Source organism: Cavia porcellus, unplaced genomic scaffold, assembly GCF_034190915.1.
Source record: "Cavia porcellus strain 051 isolate PalLab524CR breed Dunkin Hartley unplaced genomic scaffold, mCavPor4.1 scaffold_11, whole genome shotgun sequence".
In the NCBI taxonomy this organism is placed as follows: Eukaryota; Metazoa; Chordata; class Mammalia; order Rodentia; family Caviidae; genus Cavia; species Cavia porcellus.
The window spans coordinates 35,909,187-35,926,397 of NW_026947494.1; the positions used below are offsets into that span (position 1 = coordinate 35,909,187).

The 17,211-nt window shown below is 35.1% G+C and overlaps 1 protein-coding gene across 8 annotated transcripts in view; it reads left to right on the forward strand.

The window, feature by feature from the left end:
- Positions 1–16,964, forward strand: part of Ghr (growth hormone receptor) — a 260,632-nt gene extending 243,668 nt beyond the window's left edge. For 5 of the 8 annotated variants that reach the window (XM_013152807.3, XM_063257859.1, XM_013152809.3 and 2 more), the window contains 4 exons: positions 1,458–1,623; positions 3,632–3,722; positions 11,966–12,035; positions 12,200–15,100. In XM_013152807.3, coding sequence (XP_013008261.1) covers positions 1,458–1,623; positions 3,632–3,722; positions 11,966–12,035; positions 12,200–13,141 — 1,269 coding nt within the window. In that variant the 3' untranslated portion in view covers positions 13,142–15,100. 8 annotated transcript variants of the gene reach the window in all.
- Positions 16,965–17,211: the final 247 nt, after the last annotated feature.

Genomic DNA, 17,211 nt, shown 5'->3' on the forward strand with positions numbered 1-17,211 from the left:
TGGAAGAGAATGATATCTTAATGCTAACTTTGTGAAACTGATACAGATTATCAAAGCATTTCAGTAATTTTATTTGTGGATTTTGAATTGTGAACCATTTTGCAGTGGGTTTAAACTTTCTGGAACAAGCAGTTTGCAACTAGTTATTTTTAATAAAATTATTTGAACATTCAGTAAAGACAACTATTTTATTTCTGGGAACCTTTACAATTCTTTGATTTTTGAATAAATGATTACCCAGAATTTCTAAAAACAAAGATATATAATATAACTTATGGATAAAATTTCTTTGATGTTGAGATACATTTTTTCTGCTCTAATGTTTTCCTCTATACAAAACTGAAATTTCTCAGAAAAAGAGGCAATATGTCTATAATCTTTTTTAAGTTCTGCTATTCTTCATAATGATTCTATTATACTTCAATCTTAGTAGAATGTATAAAAGACCACTGTGAAAATCTAACTGCATTTCTTTGAACAAATCTATCCTATCTTTGGGTTTATACCAAAGTAAATTGGAAGGCTACTATCCTTTTATCAAAATGATTCTTTACATGGTTTGTCTCAATTATATTTTAAACAGCAAATTCCTCTAGGCATTTTAAAATATTGTTCACTTTATAGAAATCCATTTTAAATACAAATGGGAGAACATGTGAAGTCTACTATAATAACCTAAGGCCCCCTAACTATTGCGCCGTGAAGCCTGTTCTGTATAAGCCCGCCTGCTGCTTTTCCTCCTCTCCCCGCTTCAAATCTAACTAGGTTAAGTTTTAACTTCCTAAAAGGCCATAAAACAAAGACCTGAGGTAATAGCTCCTGAAAACCCCCTTCTCTAACTGGTAGGCCATCACAAATTGTGTTAATTGCATTAGGTTATAATAGCTTCGTTTGTATCATAGCAATACCTGTGTGTTCCTTTCCCTCTGGGCAAAGGATTGATACATTAATCAATGCTCTCCTCTGTAAAGAATTGTAAAATCTTACCTAATTGATATGTTAACCATTGTTGCTCTCTACAAATAACAGTTGTGGTGCTAAAGTAAGGTAACTAAGGTTGTTAATTGCTGCTAGACTTCTCTATTCTTTGCTGAGAAAAACAAGATTTCTTCTTATCTAGACTTGCTTGTTAGCACAACCCTTACCTGATCTTGCCCTTCCCAAGATGTGTAATCGCCATTTCTGTAGTGTGCCACACCCCCATCCTCCTCCTTACATTGTGTGACCAGCAGCTGTTTGTGGATTTACAAGATAAAAGCCCTAACTTTTAGCTGTGAGGTGCGCAGTCTTTGGGTTGACCCTAGAGAGACTGTGTCACCAGGCCTGGAAATAAAGCCTTTGCTTCCCAAATTTTAATTTCTTGCTTCCTTGAATTTCATACCGGGGTCCGAGTTATCACATCTACTATTTTGAATTGTTGACTACCTAGCCAATAAGACTACATTTTTTCTTGAAAGATGGATCCTGTAACGTCAACATCAGTTCCACTGTACTCACTGAGACTGGATAAAGAATATGAAGTGCGCATAAGATCCAGACTACAAAACTCTGATAAATATGGAGAGTTCAGTGAAATACTCTACATAACACTCCCTCAGTCAAGCCCATTTACATGTGAAGAAGGTAAAAAAATTTAAATGGAGGCTGACAATGCTTTTGTCAATATATCAGTTGATACATGCCTTAACTGTCAGCTTGTTGTGTAGATCAAAATGCATTAACACCAGAAACCAAGGTGAGAGACTTTGCACTTACCATCTACAACAGATATTGTATATTGCAAAACCAGAAGGACCATTTGGTTTCCAAATTATTGAATTCAGGAAAAGTCTTAAGGTAGGTGAAAATTTAGATAGAGAAATGCTGTGATTATTCCTAGATAGTGGAATTGCAGGCAAGTTTTCATATATTTTGATATAAATTTTTCTGAATTTGTTTTGAATTTATAATAAGACAAATGTTTTTCTAATCTCAAAGAAAGTATTTACTTATACAGGTAAATATGTATATTGCATCTAAGGGAAAGATTCAAATTGAATCTGCATAGGTAGTAATGGTGCTTACTGGTTTTAGAAAGTCCAGGTTTAGCTTTTGCCTGAAGGAAGGCCTAGTAAATTATGTGCTAGGCACACTCCCAGGAAATGCAAAATGTCTGACGATCCGAGAGATAGAACTATAAAGATGATTAACGTCTTTAAAAAGACCGAAAAATGTAGAATAAAAGAATTAAACCCAGATACAGAAATAAAGAATGCTGATTAATACTGAGCAATAAAGTGTATAGTGTTATCACTTTCAAATGAGAATTGTCTATAGCCTATTTCAATTGAAAACAAAGGTTTTTGGGCTGAATGAGGAGGTGAGGTTTGGTAATGAGATGATCATAATAACGAAGTTATACTTCTGCATTTATCATACAGATAGGATGCCACTAAATAACATTAAGATGAAAACTTTAATAGCACCATTTTTTCCAGTTTTAGTGTACATGCTGCTGACATGAGCACATCATTTTTTCTAAGTTCTAGTTACCTATCATGTTTTTAGAAAATATTTCATTCTATGCAATTATGGTTTAAAAAGCACAATTGCCACATATCTTTTGAGCTTAATGATGGCATAATTCATTTAGTGTAGCTTTTCTTAATTGGCTTTTCTTTCAGTGCTCAAACAAAAGAGGGGGAGCTTTGGCTTCTTGGATTACTAAATTTATCACTGATATAGAATTATAGATACCACAAGATCCAAAATAGTATTATCTCCCACAATAATTCTCCCAGGGAGATATTCTTAATATCTCCATGGGATATATCAATAATATATTAATAATATATTAAATAAGAAAATAATAATATATTAAATAAGAAAATAATATATTAAATAAGAAAAGTATATTTCAGCATAAAGGCCTACTTTTTAAAAAGCAAAGTGAAGTAAATCTCATGTATCTTTTTCATTTAAAAAGTAGTTAAGTGTCTGCCACTTTTGTTAAGAATACTGGGAAACAAGTGCAAAGTTGTTTAGTCTTGAGGAATAGATTTAATTAGTCTCGAAAAATTAAATAAAAACTTTACAGACTTCCTCAAGTCTGATGCACAATGTCCTGCAAGCTGAAGATAGGAGTCTCAGAAGGACTGGAGGGATTTAAAGCTGCAAAATTATGTTTTATGTGTCTAAGAAATTGTGTCATGATTCATAATAAGAGACTCCATCTCATTTTTTGATAGACCTTCAACCTAGAAGCCAAATGTGTCATCACCCTTTAAAAGAAAGAAAAAAAGATTTAAATAAGTATCAGTTAAATCTGACAAACAATAATTTGGCCTAGAGCAAAACCCTTAGTGATTCTTCTTTGATCAATTAGATGCTTAAAGCAGATTGTTTGGTTTTATTTTAAACATGCTTGTTTGAACCATATCTATTTTATTTTGAAAGAATTCTTCAGTGTGAGATTTAAAAATAGACAGAGATGTTCTAAGAACAAACAAAAAAAAAACCTCCTGTCATTCTATTATTTTTAAGGTTATTACATAAATTCAAATTAGCAAATATTTTTCTGTGGAAGCAGACAGTGAAATGTGACCTTTGCTTCAACTTTCATAGTCCTCAGTAACATGCTCTTGTGTTTCAGAATTCCAGTTTCCATGGTTCTTAATTATGATCTTTGGAATATTTGGGCTAACAGTGATGCTACTTGTGGTCATGTTTTCTAAACAGCAAAGGTAGGTTTGTCTTCTTTGATATGTTTTTACAAACTGTTTAGATTACCAAAGATTCTTTGATATTCTCTCTTATGCGTTTTGAGTGGAAATTTTAAATAACACAGGAAAACTTGAACTCCAGTTATGTAGTTAGCATTTCTGTTAAGATTCAATTTGTTGTGCTATTTTAGAACACTTACAGGATTGGATTTTATGTGACACTCCTAAGGTCCATCAAGAGACTTAGTGCATATCTGTGCCAGCACTAGTGATCTGGATCTGTGCACTCCCATACCCCAAGCCATCACTGAGGCTTTGCCTGACTCTCATGTATAGGGACATGAAAGTGGCAAACTAAAGCCACCTAATCAACTCAATCTAATAAAATTTTCGAAAGATTTTATATGATGGTGATTTCAAGTAAATTTAGATTTTATTTAAATTATGTGTATTTATTTTATATTTCACCTGCATTTGTAATACAAATAAAATTGCTTCTAAGTTTGAAAAATTCTATCCTGAATTCTCATGGATTCAAAAGTCTTGGGTTCCAGTTTCTCAGCTACTGTTGTTCAATCATGCTTGCATCTTCCATAATTCTATTCAACACAGTATTTGAAATATTATCCAGAGCAATCAGGCAAGTAAAAGAAATAAAAGGAAATATATGAGAATGAAGTCAAATAATGATTATTTATAAGTTACAAGATACTTTACATACAGGATCCAAAGAATTCCACCAAAAAACACTTAGAATTCATAACTACATTCAGCAATGTAGCAGGATACAAAATAAACATAACAAAAATCAATAGAGTTCCTACATGCTGAACTCTATGACAGAAATTAGGAAAACAGCATCATTCACAACAGCATCAAGAAAAATTAATTAACCTGACAAGGAAGTGAAAGACCTCTGTAATAAAAACTACTGTGCCCTGGAAAAAAAAGATTGAGAAGGACATCAGAAGTAGAAAGATGACCTTTGCTTCTGGATAGGCAGAACCAGTACTGTTAGAATGGCCATACCCTCAAAATGGTTACATAGATTCAATCCAATGCCAAAGTAACACACTTCATAGAACTAGAAAATGCACAATCCTAAAATTCATATGGAACCAAAAGAAACCTAGAATAGCAAAATCAATCCTGAGCAGTAAGTACAAAATAGTAAACATCACAATACCTGACTTTAACCTCTCATGCAAAGCAACTGGCACAGAGACAAATCTGTACAACAGGTTAGTGAATACAGAAACATCCCTAGACACATTCAGCTATATTTTTAAAAAGTGGCCAAAAACATACTCTAAGGAAAGATAGTCTATTCAACAAATGGTGCTGGGAAATTTGGCTATTTGCAGAAGGTTGAAGCTGGACCCACATCTCTCACCATGTCCTAAACTAAAATCAAAATGGAACATTTCAGAAATGAATAGTAAAACTATTGGAAGGTATAAGTAAAGCACTTGAAGTCATGGGCATAGCAAATCTTCTTAATAAAACTTCAATTGTGTGAGAAATAACAGCAGGAATCAAAAAATGGTATATCAAATTAAAAAGCCTGTGCACAGCAAAGGAATCAATTAGTAGAGTAAGAGACAACCTACATGTGAATGGGGAAAATTTTTTCCCAGCTAATCCTTGGACAGAGGATTAATATCAAGAATATATTAAAAACTTAAGCCAGTTGTGGTAGTGCATGCCTGTAATCCCAGCACTTGGGAGGCTGAGGCCAGAAGATCACTGGGAGTTCAAGGCCAGCCTGGACTACACAGTGAGATTTTATATCAAAAAGCCTCCCCCCCAAAGAAACTAAAAAAAATTGATCATCCAAAATAAAATACCCACTCAAGAAATGAGCAAGTGAAATGAATAGGAACATCTCAGAAAAAGCATAAGTGGCCAACAAACATATGAAAATGTTCAACAGCTCTGCCTATAAGAGAAATGAAAATTAAAACTGCTAAGAATTCATCTTATACCAGTAAGCGTGGCACCCATCAAAAATAGCAATTGCTGGCATGGCTGTGGTAAAAAAGAACGCTCCTATGCTGGTGAGAATGTAAACTAGAACAACCATTATGGAAATCAGTACGGAGATTTCTCAAAGACCTAAAATTAGATATTTCATTTGGCTGTTATTCCTCTTCTAGGTATCTTCCCAAATGATCTAAAGATACTATGTACAGCAATACATATACACCAATGTTTACAGCAGCAACATTCATAATAGCTAAATCCTGGAAGCAGCTCTCATGCCCATAAACAGATAAATGGATAAAGAAATTGTAATATCTGTATATAATTGAATACTACCTAGCTTGAAGAGGGATAAATTTCAGACATTTGTAGGAAAATGTATGTTCTTGGAAAATATAATTTTGAGTGAAATAAATCCCAGCACTCATGAGGCTGAGGCAAGAGGATCATCATGAATTCAAGGCAGGCCTGGGTTACATAAACATGTTCAAAGCCAGTAGAAAATGCTTGTCAGTAGGTATGGAAATAACAATTCAACGATTATAATAATTCTCCAAAGAATTGGGTGCTCATGTCCATCTTCCTCAGAAAGCAAGGACTCTCAAGGTTGCATGTCCTATTTGTCTTTGAACTTTTGTGGATCCCAGTTCTTTAAGTTACTTTACCCTGTCTTAATCCAAATAAAAGTTCACCTCTCAGATGATGTATAATGCAATTTCTATTTGAATAAAATGGTAACAGCATCACATACTTTCTACCATGTTATTTTGTTTTACTTTTACTATTAGAGTAAGAATTCTGTTACAAAGTTGCTATATAATACAGAATCTTCATACAAAAATCCAGATTTCTACATTATCCTTAAAAATTGAAAAATGAGCAAAACAAGGCAGGTTTTCTTTGTGTGGCAGGTGTGCAGCAGCGGAGAACCAGCTGTTCCATTTGGGAAGGCATACATACTCCAGTGTGACACCACTATTATTCCTCTTCAGAGCAATTTTGTGAGCCTCTTTTATTCACTTGCATAACTAATTGGGTTCTTGTAGTTTTAGGGTCTATCTCTTGTGGCTTAAGGTCACACCATAGCTATTAAAAAAACACTGACACATGCTGAAATGCATCATCCCCTTCCAGAGGGAGAGAGAGACTCAGAGACAGACAGAGATCACAATATCAAACATTAGCCTTTTAGGAATCTTTGCTTCCTATAACTAGTGTGATAGTGCATTTTGTTTTGTTTTTGAAAATTTAAAATATTCATTTAGAGATGAAGAACCAAGTAACACAGCAAGATGATAGAGAACAAAGGACTTGGATATGAAGTCAGGTACTCTGGGATTGAGTCCCAGCTGTGCCAAGTATCTTTGAATGATTTAAACATCTTCCCTAATTCTCTTAAGTTTTTTGCATAGACAGTGTGCTTCTTTGGTTGTTGTAAAGATTAAAATATTTGGTGCATCAGTCAACAAACTCATTTATAAACAATGAGATAGTAAAGTTTTAGGTTGTAGCGGAAACACATCTTTGCCACTACTAATCAGTTCCACAACTCTGGCTTGAAAATAGTCAAAGATCACTTGTAAATAAATGTGGTTGTGTTCCAAAAACATCTTTCTATACAAAACAGTGGCAAGCCAGAGTTGGACCGAGGGTATAATTTGCCCATCTATATTGTTGGGCAAAGTATATATCAAAGTATATCTGGTGTGTCAGAGGCAATCAAAATGGAAAAATAATTTATATACTCGATATAATTTATATTACTCATTTCTATATGTGCTACTCGTCAGTAACAATTTAACATTTGCCCTACAAGTATAAATTATACTTTAGAAGTAGCTACTCAAAGTATAAATTATAAATGAAATTATATAATAAAATTTATATACTTACATAAATTATATAATGAAATTTGGTTTATTCCTTAGACTAAGTAAAATGGCAGGAAAAATATTGAGAAAAAAAAGTTCCTTATTGAATAGAAAAGGTTCCTTACTGAACAGATAAGTCCATTCACACAATGTAAAACAACAGCCAATTCTACAATGATGAATACTTGGGAGGGTTTTTTAAACCATAAAATAAGTTGTTTGTAATAATAGCCTCTGAGCTTTTTCCAGAACAATAATTTAGTTTTAAATTATAAACTCTAGATACACTATTAACCAGGTAAATTACTTATTCAAATTTATTTAAGAAATGCTTAATGAATACTTTCTTTGTGCCAGGAATTGTGATAAGTGCTAGGGATTTAACAAGGCACAAAACAGACAGGAGAGTCAGTGAAATTAATTATGTTCAAAAAATAATTTTAATGTTTAGAACAGAAAATGTAAGCAAATCACAGAATTGACTATATAAAATCCATCTAGTCAGTTAGAGATAGATTTTGCCATAACTGAAAATGTCTTACCTGCAGTAACATTCTAGTTAGAGATCTTCTTGGATGACTTTATAATCCGTGTGTACTGCATTGTGCTAACTTACCCCTGTCTACCCTTTTCCAAGGCATAAATGACTTGGGCTCTATTTAGGCTAAACTTATCTTTTTCTTTTCTTTTCTTTCTTTCTCTCTCTCTTCCTTCCTTCCTTCCTTTCACATTCTCAGATACTAAAGTTGGTTGTCAATAAAAAGCATTAAGAAAAAATACAAGAAAACTATATTCTGTTTAAATGCATTTCAAATGAGGGTTTTTTGTTGCTGCTATTTTTCTTGCTTCAATTTTTATGCACTGCTTAAAATTTCCTCGTTTTTCTCATATTCCAGTTAAATAAAATGCCAGAATACTTAGAATAAGTTATAGTGCTGCTAATATTTTAATTCTATGTTTTGAAAGAAGAGAACATATGAATTTTAAGATACATCAAACCAGAGGAGGAGTAAAGATGGTAGATAGATAACAGTTGGCTACAGAGGCTCCCTGAGATAGTCAACTTAGAATTCAACATAATACAGCATGGGGAGTCCTGAACAGAAGGAGATGAATTCTCTTGTCCCAAGAAGAAACTAAGGTGAGAAGAATTAACCAAATATACATTCCCGGTGCTACTACTGGAACAGCTAAAGGTTCAGTGCTCTCACTGCAGCAGGCAACTTACCGAGCCAACCGAGGTCCCGCCGCTTCAACTCACTGGAAACACAGTCACACTGAGGTCGGGGATCAACGAACCAAATGGAGAGCTGAGCTAGTGGGGAACCTGCATTAACCTGTGGTGAGTGATGGGAATAAAACCATTCCACAGAGAAGGGGGCTCCAACAGACGACATTCTGGGACCAGGCAGGACTGGCAGGAACATGGGCCAGCAGTGATTTCGGTCAAACAGGATTGGTGGAGTGAGTTAGGCCTGGGTCATGTGACCTGACTGAGACCTAATAGGTTATCTGAAATCAATTTCCTATGGCGGCAGCACACACTAACACAGTGAAGGCCTCAGCAAGTTGACTGACCCGGAGGGGAGGCAGCACACACTAAAACAGGGAAGGCCTCAGCAGGTTGACTGATCCAGAGGGGAGGGGATATGCTGTCCCTATTTGCAACTCACTAGCACACTGCAGTGGGAAGGGTTACCTAGCCAGCATGCTTCAGAAGAATTGTAACCAACAAAAAAAGAAACTGGGGCCTCCTGGAAGAAACAAAAAAGATGGGAAGAGGAAGCAACAAGAAAGAGTTCCCAGGTCACAACCCTGAGAACAATGACCCAGGACAGGTAAATACAAAGGAGAATGAGGACAGCAAACATGCAATATCAGACACGGCACCAGTGGACATAAAGAGATATCTTTGGGACCTCACAGATGAGTTCAAAAGGGAAATACTTAGCCAAATAAAGCAAGATATAAGAAGATTAATAAAAGAGATGCTAAGCACCCCTCAAGAAGACACAGACCAAAGAAGGGAGGAACTCAAACAAAGGAGAGAACCATATGATGAAGAATATAAAGAAAATATAGAATATATGAAGCAGATTCAAAGAGATTACCAGGAAATTAAAAATTCTATGGAAAGATGGCAAAACTGCTTGAAAGAAACTAAGGATAGATTATCCAAACTGGAGGAAAATTTTGCAATGTGTGATTATGAAAGGAAAAACTTTTTAAAAATAACCAGGAAATAAGCAATTATAATACAAAGGCTAGAAGATGACAAGAGGATCTATAACTTGAGAATAAAGAATGTGAATGAAGAAGCAGGGGTACAACAAAGGAACTACAAAGGCTATTCACAGAAATAATTAAAACTTCCCAAACATAGGAAAAAGAAATGATATTCATATGTATGAGGCATACAGAACTCCAGCTACCTACCACTAAAACAGAGCCACACCCAGGCATATAATAATCAAGATCCCAGAAATTCAATATAAGAACAGAATATTAAAAGCTGTTAGAGACAAGAAACAGATCACCTATAAAGGAAGGCCCATCAGAATCATGGCAGACTTCTCAACACAACATCAAGTCAAGAAGAGCCTGAAGCAAAATATTCCAATCCTTGAAAGATTATAACCTCCAGCCCAGATTGATATACCCTGAAAATCTGTCTCTAGAAATTAATGGTAGAAACAAGATGCTTCCAAAACAAAGATGAACTTGGGAAATTCATGACCACAAATCCAACTCTTCAGAGAATACTGCAGGACATTCTAGAGAGAGAGAAAAGTACTAGATTCTAGGAACATTGGCAGAGAGGCCTCAATGAATGGAGCAGAAAACAATGAAGAAGACAAGCAGGCAACTTACGGCAAAAAAAGAGCACAACAGAAATGAGGCAGAGAAGGTTGGTTATAATCTCTAATATAAATGGCCTTGATACACTAAATTAAAAAAAAAAGAACCACATGTAGAGTAGATCAGGAGGTAGGGTCCACTGAGATGCTATTTTTAGGAAATATAATTAACATGAAAAAAGAGTACATGGACTGAAAATTAAATATGAAGAAACAATGCTCTATGTGACAGAGAACCAGAGAGTGATAGAGCAACTAGACCAGTATTTGTGGATAGATTGGAAAGACAGGCTTTAATAGGTAAAGGAATACAATTAGAGATCAAGTCCAGGAGAGAGAAGGTTCAGAACCACTTAGGTAAATAGCAGATTGTTCCCCCCCACCACCAATTTAAAACCAAGGGTCTTGGTCAGACCCAAAAATGCACAATGTACCCTGGGGAAGTGAAAGGAGAGGGAGAGTCTTTAAAAAGATGGCAAAAGATATTGTTAATAGTGTATCAGGATTTAAAACTTGCATTAGATTTTTCTACTTGCATTAGATTTGAGGGCACAGACAGCTATCCCAAAAACATCAGGATATAGCACAGTAATCATCTTTAATTTCCTATTATCTTAATCTGGGGCCCTGTATGACTTATACTGTTTTATCATGACTGATATTAGTTAAATCTGGTTTGTTTGATTGTTGTTCAGTATCGATAGATTTTATTCAAAACTGATATGATTGATAGTATCAAGTCTGAGAGTATAGACTACACTGACGATGACAAGACTCACTACAGTACACATTCTGGTTTGATTACTACCTGTTTTTGAAGTTTTAGACTATATACAAAGCTGTGTTTTTATTAATATTGTTATATATCGATATATTCAATTATACTATGTCTGATGATACAGCCAATTCTATTGAAGATAATAAGAGACAACACAGGAACTACGGTAGAACTCCTTGTACAATGGTCTTATATGTCTTTTTCGTTTCATGTGTTTATAGGAATATGTTTTGTTTTGTCCTGCTTTGTCTTGTTTCTCCCTCCAATATAAAAAGGATAGAAATACATGTTAAGACTTATGCATATATAAAATCCATAAACAGTTTATGTGAACTGATCTTATGACACATGATGAAATGAAAAAATACTTTGAAGAAAAAGAAACACTAAAGTACCCAGTGCTGATCCTGGAGTGTCATAATGTGACACCCAGCGATAGTAGTATTCTTTGTTCAGAGTGATATTAGCCTGCTTGGATTTGTTCAATTTCAATATAATTGAAGATATGGATAACTGCATGTATGTTTAAGTGTATAGGATTGATAACCATATTACTAAGTTTTTGTTGGATAGTTGAAAAGAGCTGTTTGCAGTCTTGCTGTTTGAATTCCCACTTTATATGTTCCACTTTTGTATCTTGAACAACTATAAGTAAGAGGACAGCACGTAAACATCAACTAGTGATTTCTTACTGTTTATTTTTTCTTTGAACATATGTATTATTTCTACCCATAAAAAAGATACATCAAACAAAAATTCTTATGTGTTTTCAAGGATTAAGATGCTGATTTTGCCCCCAGTTCCAGTTCCAAAGATTAAAGGAGTTGATCCAGATCTCCTTAAGGTAATTAACAAACCTGTATTTATTTTACATGGCACTAATTAAGTCATATCTGAAAAATTATGCTATATGTGGAGAGTATTTAGCAAGCTGTGTGTACAGATTTAAAATTACTTAATCATTATGAGGATCTTTTCATAGATCTTCATTTTTTTTCTGCTTCCTAGGAAGGAAAATTAGAGGAGGTGAACACAATCTTAGCCATTCATGATAACTCTAAGCCTCAATTCTACAACGATGACTCTTGGGTTGAATTTATTGAGCTAGATATTGATGACTCTGATGAAAAGATTGAAGGATCAGACACAGACAGACTTCTCAGCAGTGACCATCAGAAATCACTTAATATCCTTGGGGCAAAGGATGGTGACTCTGGACGTACTAGCTGTTATGAACCTGATATTCTGGAAGCTGATTTCAATGCCAATGATGGCACCTCTGAGGATGTTCAGCCAGACAAGTTAAAAGAGGAAGCTGATCTCTTGTGCCTTGATGAGAAGAATCAAAATAATTCACCTTGTGATGCACCTCCTGATCCTCAGCAGGCCCTTGTAATTCCACCAGAGGAGGAAAAACCACAACCACTTCTTATTGGTAAAACTGAGTCAACTAACCAAGATGCCCCTAATCAGATAAGCAATCCTATTTCACTGGCAAACATGGACTTTTATGCCCAGGTAAGCGACATTACACCAGCAGGGAGTGTGGTCCTCTCCCCAGGCCAGAAGAATAAGGCAGGACTGTCCCAGTGTGAAGCGCACCCAGAAGCAAACTTCGTGAAAGACAATGCTTGCTTCTTCAAGGGAGATGCCAAAAACCCCGATGTCATGACCCCTCACATCGAGGTCAAGTCACATGAAGAACCAAGCTTTAAACAGGAGGATCCTTACATCACCACAGAAAGCCTTACCACTGCTGCTGAGAAGTCTGGGCCTCCAGAACAGTCCCCAAGCTCTGAAATGGCTCTCCCAGATTATACCTCCATTCATATAGTGCAGTCTCCACAGGGTCTCATACTCAACGCGGCTGCCTTGCCTTTGCCTGACAAAGAATTTCTCTCATCATGCGGCTACGTGAGCACAGACCAACTGAACAAAATCATGCTGTAGCCCTTCCTCAGTTTCCCTGAAGTGACATATTTCATCACAAATAATTGGCTAGGGCATGAATGCTTAAACCAAAATGATGTTTTCTTGGGAGAGTGTGAGGGCGGGTATAGATTCTAAATGCCTTTTCCTGAAATGTTGAAACGTGCTATTAAAAAGGAAGAAATGAGAATGCTTAATCAGATAGATATTCCCTTGTGAACTGTACATATTTTAAATTGTCTCAGTAATTGTCTTACTATTGTGGTGTTAATTTTGTGATACTGAGCATTAAATACCTACACGTTTAATATACAGTAAATCAATGCTTTTTTTTTCGAAAAAGCAAAATAATGTCAGGTGGCTTTTGCAATTCAAGAAATTGAATGCAAGTCATAGCACAGGCTAATTTTTTTTCTTTTAATTAACTTGGAAGCAAAATTTTAGGTAAAAAGCCAAAAATAGTTTGGATATATAAAACATTTATTTTGACATAAAATTGATAAAGATATTTTTAATAATTTAGATTTCAAGCATGGCTATTTTATAATACACAACACACTGTGTACTGTAGTTCATGATGAACTATCTCCCAAAAATGTATCAACTACAGTGTAAGGCTGGTTTAATGCTTTGTTCAGAACACCTAAAGAAAAGCAAACAAGTTAGTTTTTTACAAGGTCTTTTTATATCTCCCAAAACTTCTTAAGTAATCTTAAAAATCTAGTAACGTGCATTATTGGAACATATTCACTGTATCTGAATTTTTAAACAAATATTTTTAATTTAGAAAACTTTATTAAAATGTTTACACTGATCAACATACCATAAACCAAAAAGTACAAGGGGAAACCCCCTTTTCTTCAGTGAACTTCAGTTCAAGCCACAGAGCTGCTCAATAAGAGAATCAGAGGTTAGGCTGGCTCTGATGGGCCAGGAGGTTTCAGAACTGTGAGGGGAAGGGAGTGGAAAAGAAGCTCCAACACTTCCACAGTGGTGTCTCTTCAAACACAACTTGGTTGCATATCATAGTTACCTAAGAAGAGAAGAAGGGGCAAGCAACGTTTTGTAAATCGAAGCAAACTGAATGAAGTTAACTGGATACTGAAAAAGAAAGCTCAAGAAACAGGTCTTTGTTTCATAGCCTATAGCCAGACACGTACTCACTGCTCACAGTAGCAGGGGACAGAAGACACAAGGTTTTATAGCCCAAAGGATAACTCAAAATTAATCAGATCAATAGCAGAAGCTTCTTCATTAAACCTTTTATAGGATTTATTTTTAAAAGAAAGATAAGAACTTTCATCATTTTTTATTTACTTGGGGAAACTCTGGCTTCAAACCAAGTAGTCAGAAATAAAAATAAGTAAAAAATATGATGAAGGCTTAATTATTATACGATTTTTTTCAATTCCTCCATAACCTCAACATCATTCAACAGGACAATTCCCTAAAAGGTTCATGAAAGAACCATTTCATCTCACTGAAGAATACTTCTCATTTTCAGTATTTTTTTAACTTAAATTTTTAAAGTTAGCTTTGACTTAAATAGTATTTGACATTTAGCTCAGACCTTTTGAGGAAGCAAGCTTAGTGGTTGGTGATTTTAATTCCCACTTTCTTGCAGGAAAAACAGTGAAATTCATTTAATAAGTTTTCTGCTACCTTGCTGCTATGGTTTTCTCCAGGAGCTATGTCATTTAGTTTCATATAAAGTATCATTAATGTAGACTCTAATTCAATTTAAAACTGTTTGTTTGAAAGAAGTTTCTTATTTCACAATAGGCTGATCACATTTCTATAGCCAAAAAAAAAAAAAATAGTTAAATACCTCAATCAGTCTCAGAATGTCATTTTGGTACTTTGCTGGCCACACAAGCCATTATTCACTAGTATGACTAGTTGTGTCCTGCAGTCTATATTTAACTTTTCTGATGTCTGTGGATGTATTCCTTCAAAGTTTAATAAATTTATTTTCTTGGATGCCTGACTGTGTGCCTCTGTTGTCAAACCCCAACATGAAAAGTATCCTGCTGTAGGCTGGCTTCTGTGAGTCCTTTTCGTCATAAGGGGAACTTAACACAATTAGTTGGAAACATCAACAACGGCAAGGAGATTTTTGTGATGTCCTGGGCTATACAGAAACAGAAGAGGTAGATTCCTGCCTTTATTATTTAAGGAGACAGGAGCCAGCTCATAAATGGTCTGCTGCCTTCTCTGGATCGTGCTCTCCTGCTTGTGGACAAAGGTTCATAGATCCATATTTTAGATGTGTCACAGAAGTTGAATGATGTTCCCAAACTGATGTGGAGTCTGGTGAGATGGGAAAGAATGGTGCTTGACAGTGTCTTTCAGCCACATTTTCATCCTAAATGTGTTGCCTGAGTGGAGGGAAAGCAGCTTTGGGTCCACTGTCACACATTAAATGTCAGTTTGTCAGATTGGTTACTTGTCATCATGGAAGAAGATAATGTCTACTTCTGATGGACCTCCAGGTCTTGTACACAGGTTTCTTAGGTAAACTGTGTAGGAGTTTGAAGGAATAGTAAAGCCATGAAGCAAAGGTTCCTGCTACAGGAGACTCCATGTCAGGTAGCTACTGAATCTCAGGGTCTCATACAGGTACTAAGTCCTGAGATGTGAGAGACTAGCAATGGCATATATAAGCCCATTGAATAATTGGTTATTGTTTTAGCAAGTTTCATGCAAGCTTCAAAACCTTTCATGACACACGAAGGTTACATTTCATACAGAAAAAAAGTCCTTTACCTATAGCCTTCTGCTTTTTGAGAAGCCATTGTGTCGAAGATCTTCAGAATCAAGTCCGTGCACTTATTTGGACATATGATTTGGAAAATTCTTGCCCTTCTTTCTCTAGGCTATTAGAACATGCATTGATGGAACAAAACAAAAGGTCACCAGATATTTATGTTCCAAGTGTACTATTCAAGATTCAGCCTTCTATGAGTTGAAAGAACACAATCCTATTTTAGATTTTTAAAAATTTTTATTTATCTACTTATTTATTTGTCTTTTTGAGACAGGGCTTTGCTATACAGTTCAGGTTGGCCTTGAGCTTACTTTGTAGCCCAGGCTGGTCTTGAATTTGCAAGGATCCTCCAGCCTCAGCCTCCTGAGTGCTGGGATTACAGGCGTGTGCCATCACGCCCAGTTTAGATAGTTTTTATTCAGAAGATGGATGTATATATGTGTATCTGTACTAAAACTTCTCAGTGATTCTACTAAGATATATTAACACTGATATCTATTCAAGTGTTATAATATTTTTACACCAAAATATACCTTTTCGTGTGCTTTGTTTAAGGTAATAATACCTGAAAAAATGTTCAACATCACTGGCCATTAGAGAAATGCAAATTTAAAACAACAGTGAGATTCCATCTTACTTCAGAAAGAATGGCTATCATCAAGAAATCAAATAATAACAAATGCTGGCGAGGCTGCGGGGGAAAAAGGAACTCTTCTACACTGATGGTGGGAATGTAAACTAGTACAACAACTATGGAAATCAGTATGGAGATTCTTCAAAAAACTCAAAACAGAAATTCCATTTATTCAGCTACTTTCCTTCTATGAATCTTCTCAAATAGTTAAAGAGATATATTATAGAATACATGCATACCCATGTTTATAGCAGCATGATTTATAATAGCTAAATCTTAGAAGCAACCTACGTGTCCATCAAAGGAATAAAGAAAATGTGATATTTACACACAATAGAATACTACTCTGCTACAAAGGAGGATATTTGAGTCATTTGAGGAAAATGGATACACCTGGAAACCCTGATGTTAAATGAAATAAAGCAGACACATAAGCTTAAAAATGGCATGATTTCTTTTATATAAGAAACCCAAAATATAAGTAAATTAAAGATCAAAGTAAAAGACAGATAATTGGAAACAGAGAAATAGATCATTTGCAAATGAGAAGTGGAACCAAGAGATGGAGAGAAGGGGAAAGAATGGAGGGAAACGGGATATACAAAGAATCAAGATGTATAATGTACATGTACCAATTCACCATAAAGAATATTATCATGTATTGCAAAAATATACTAATAAGAAAGTATA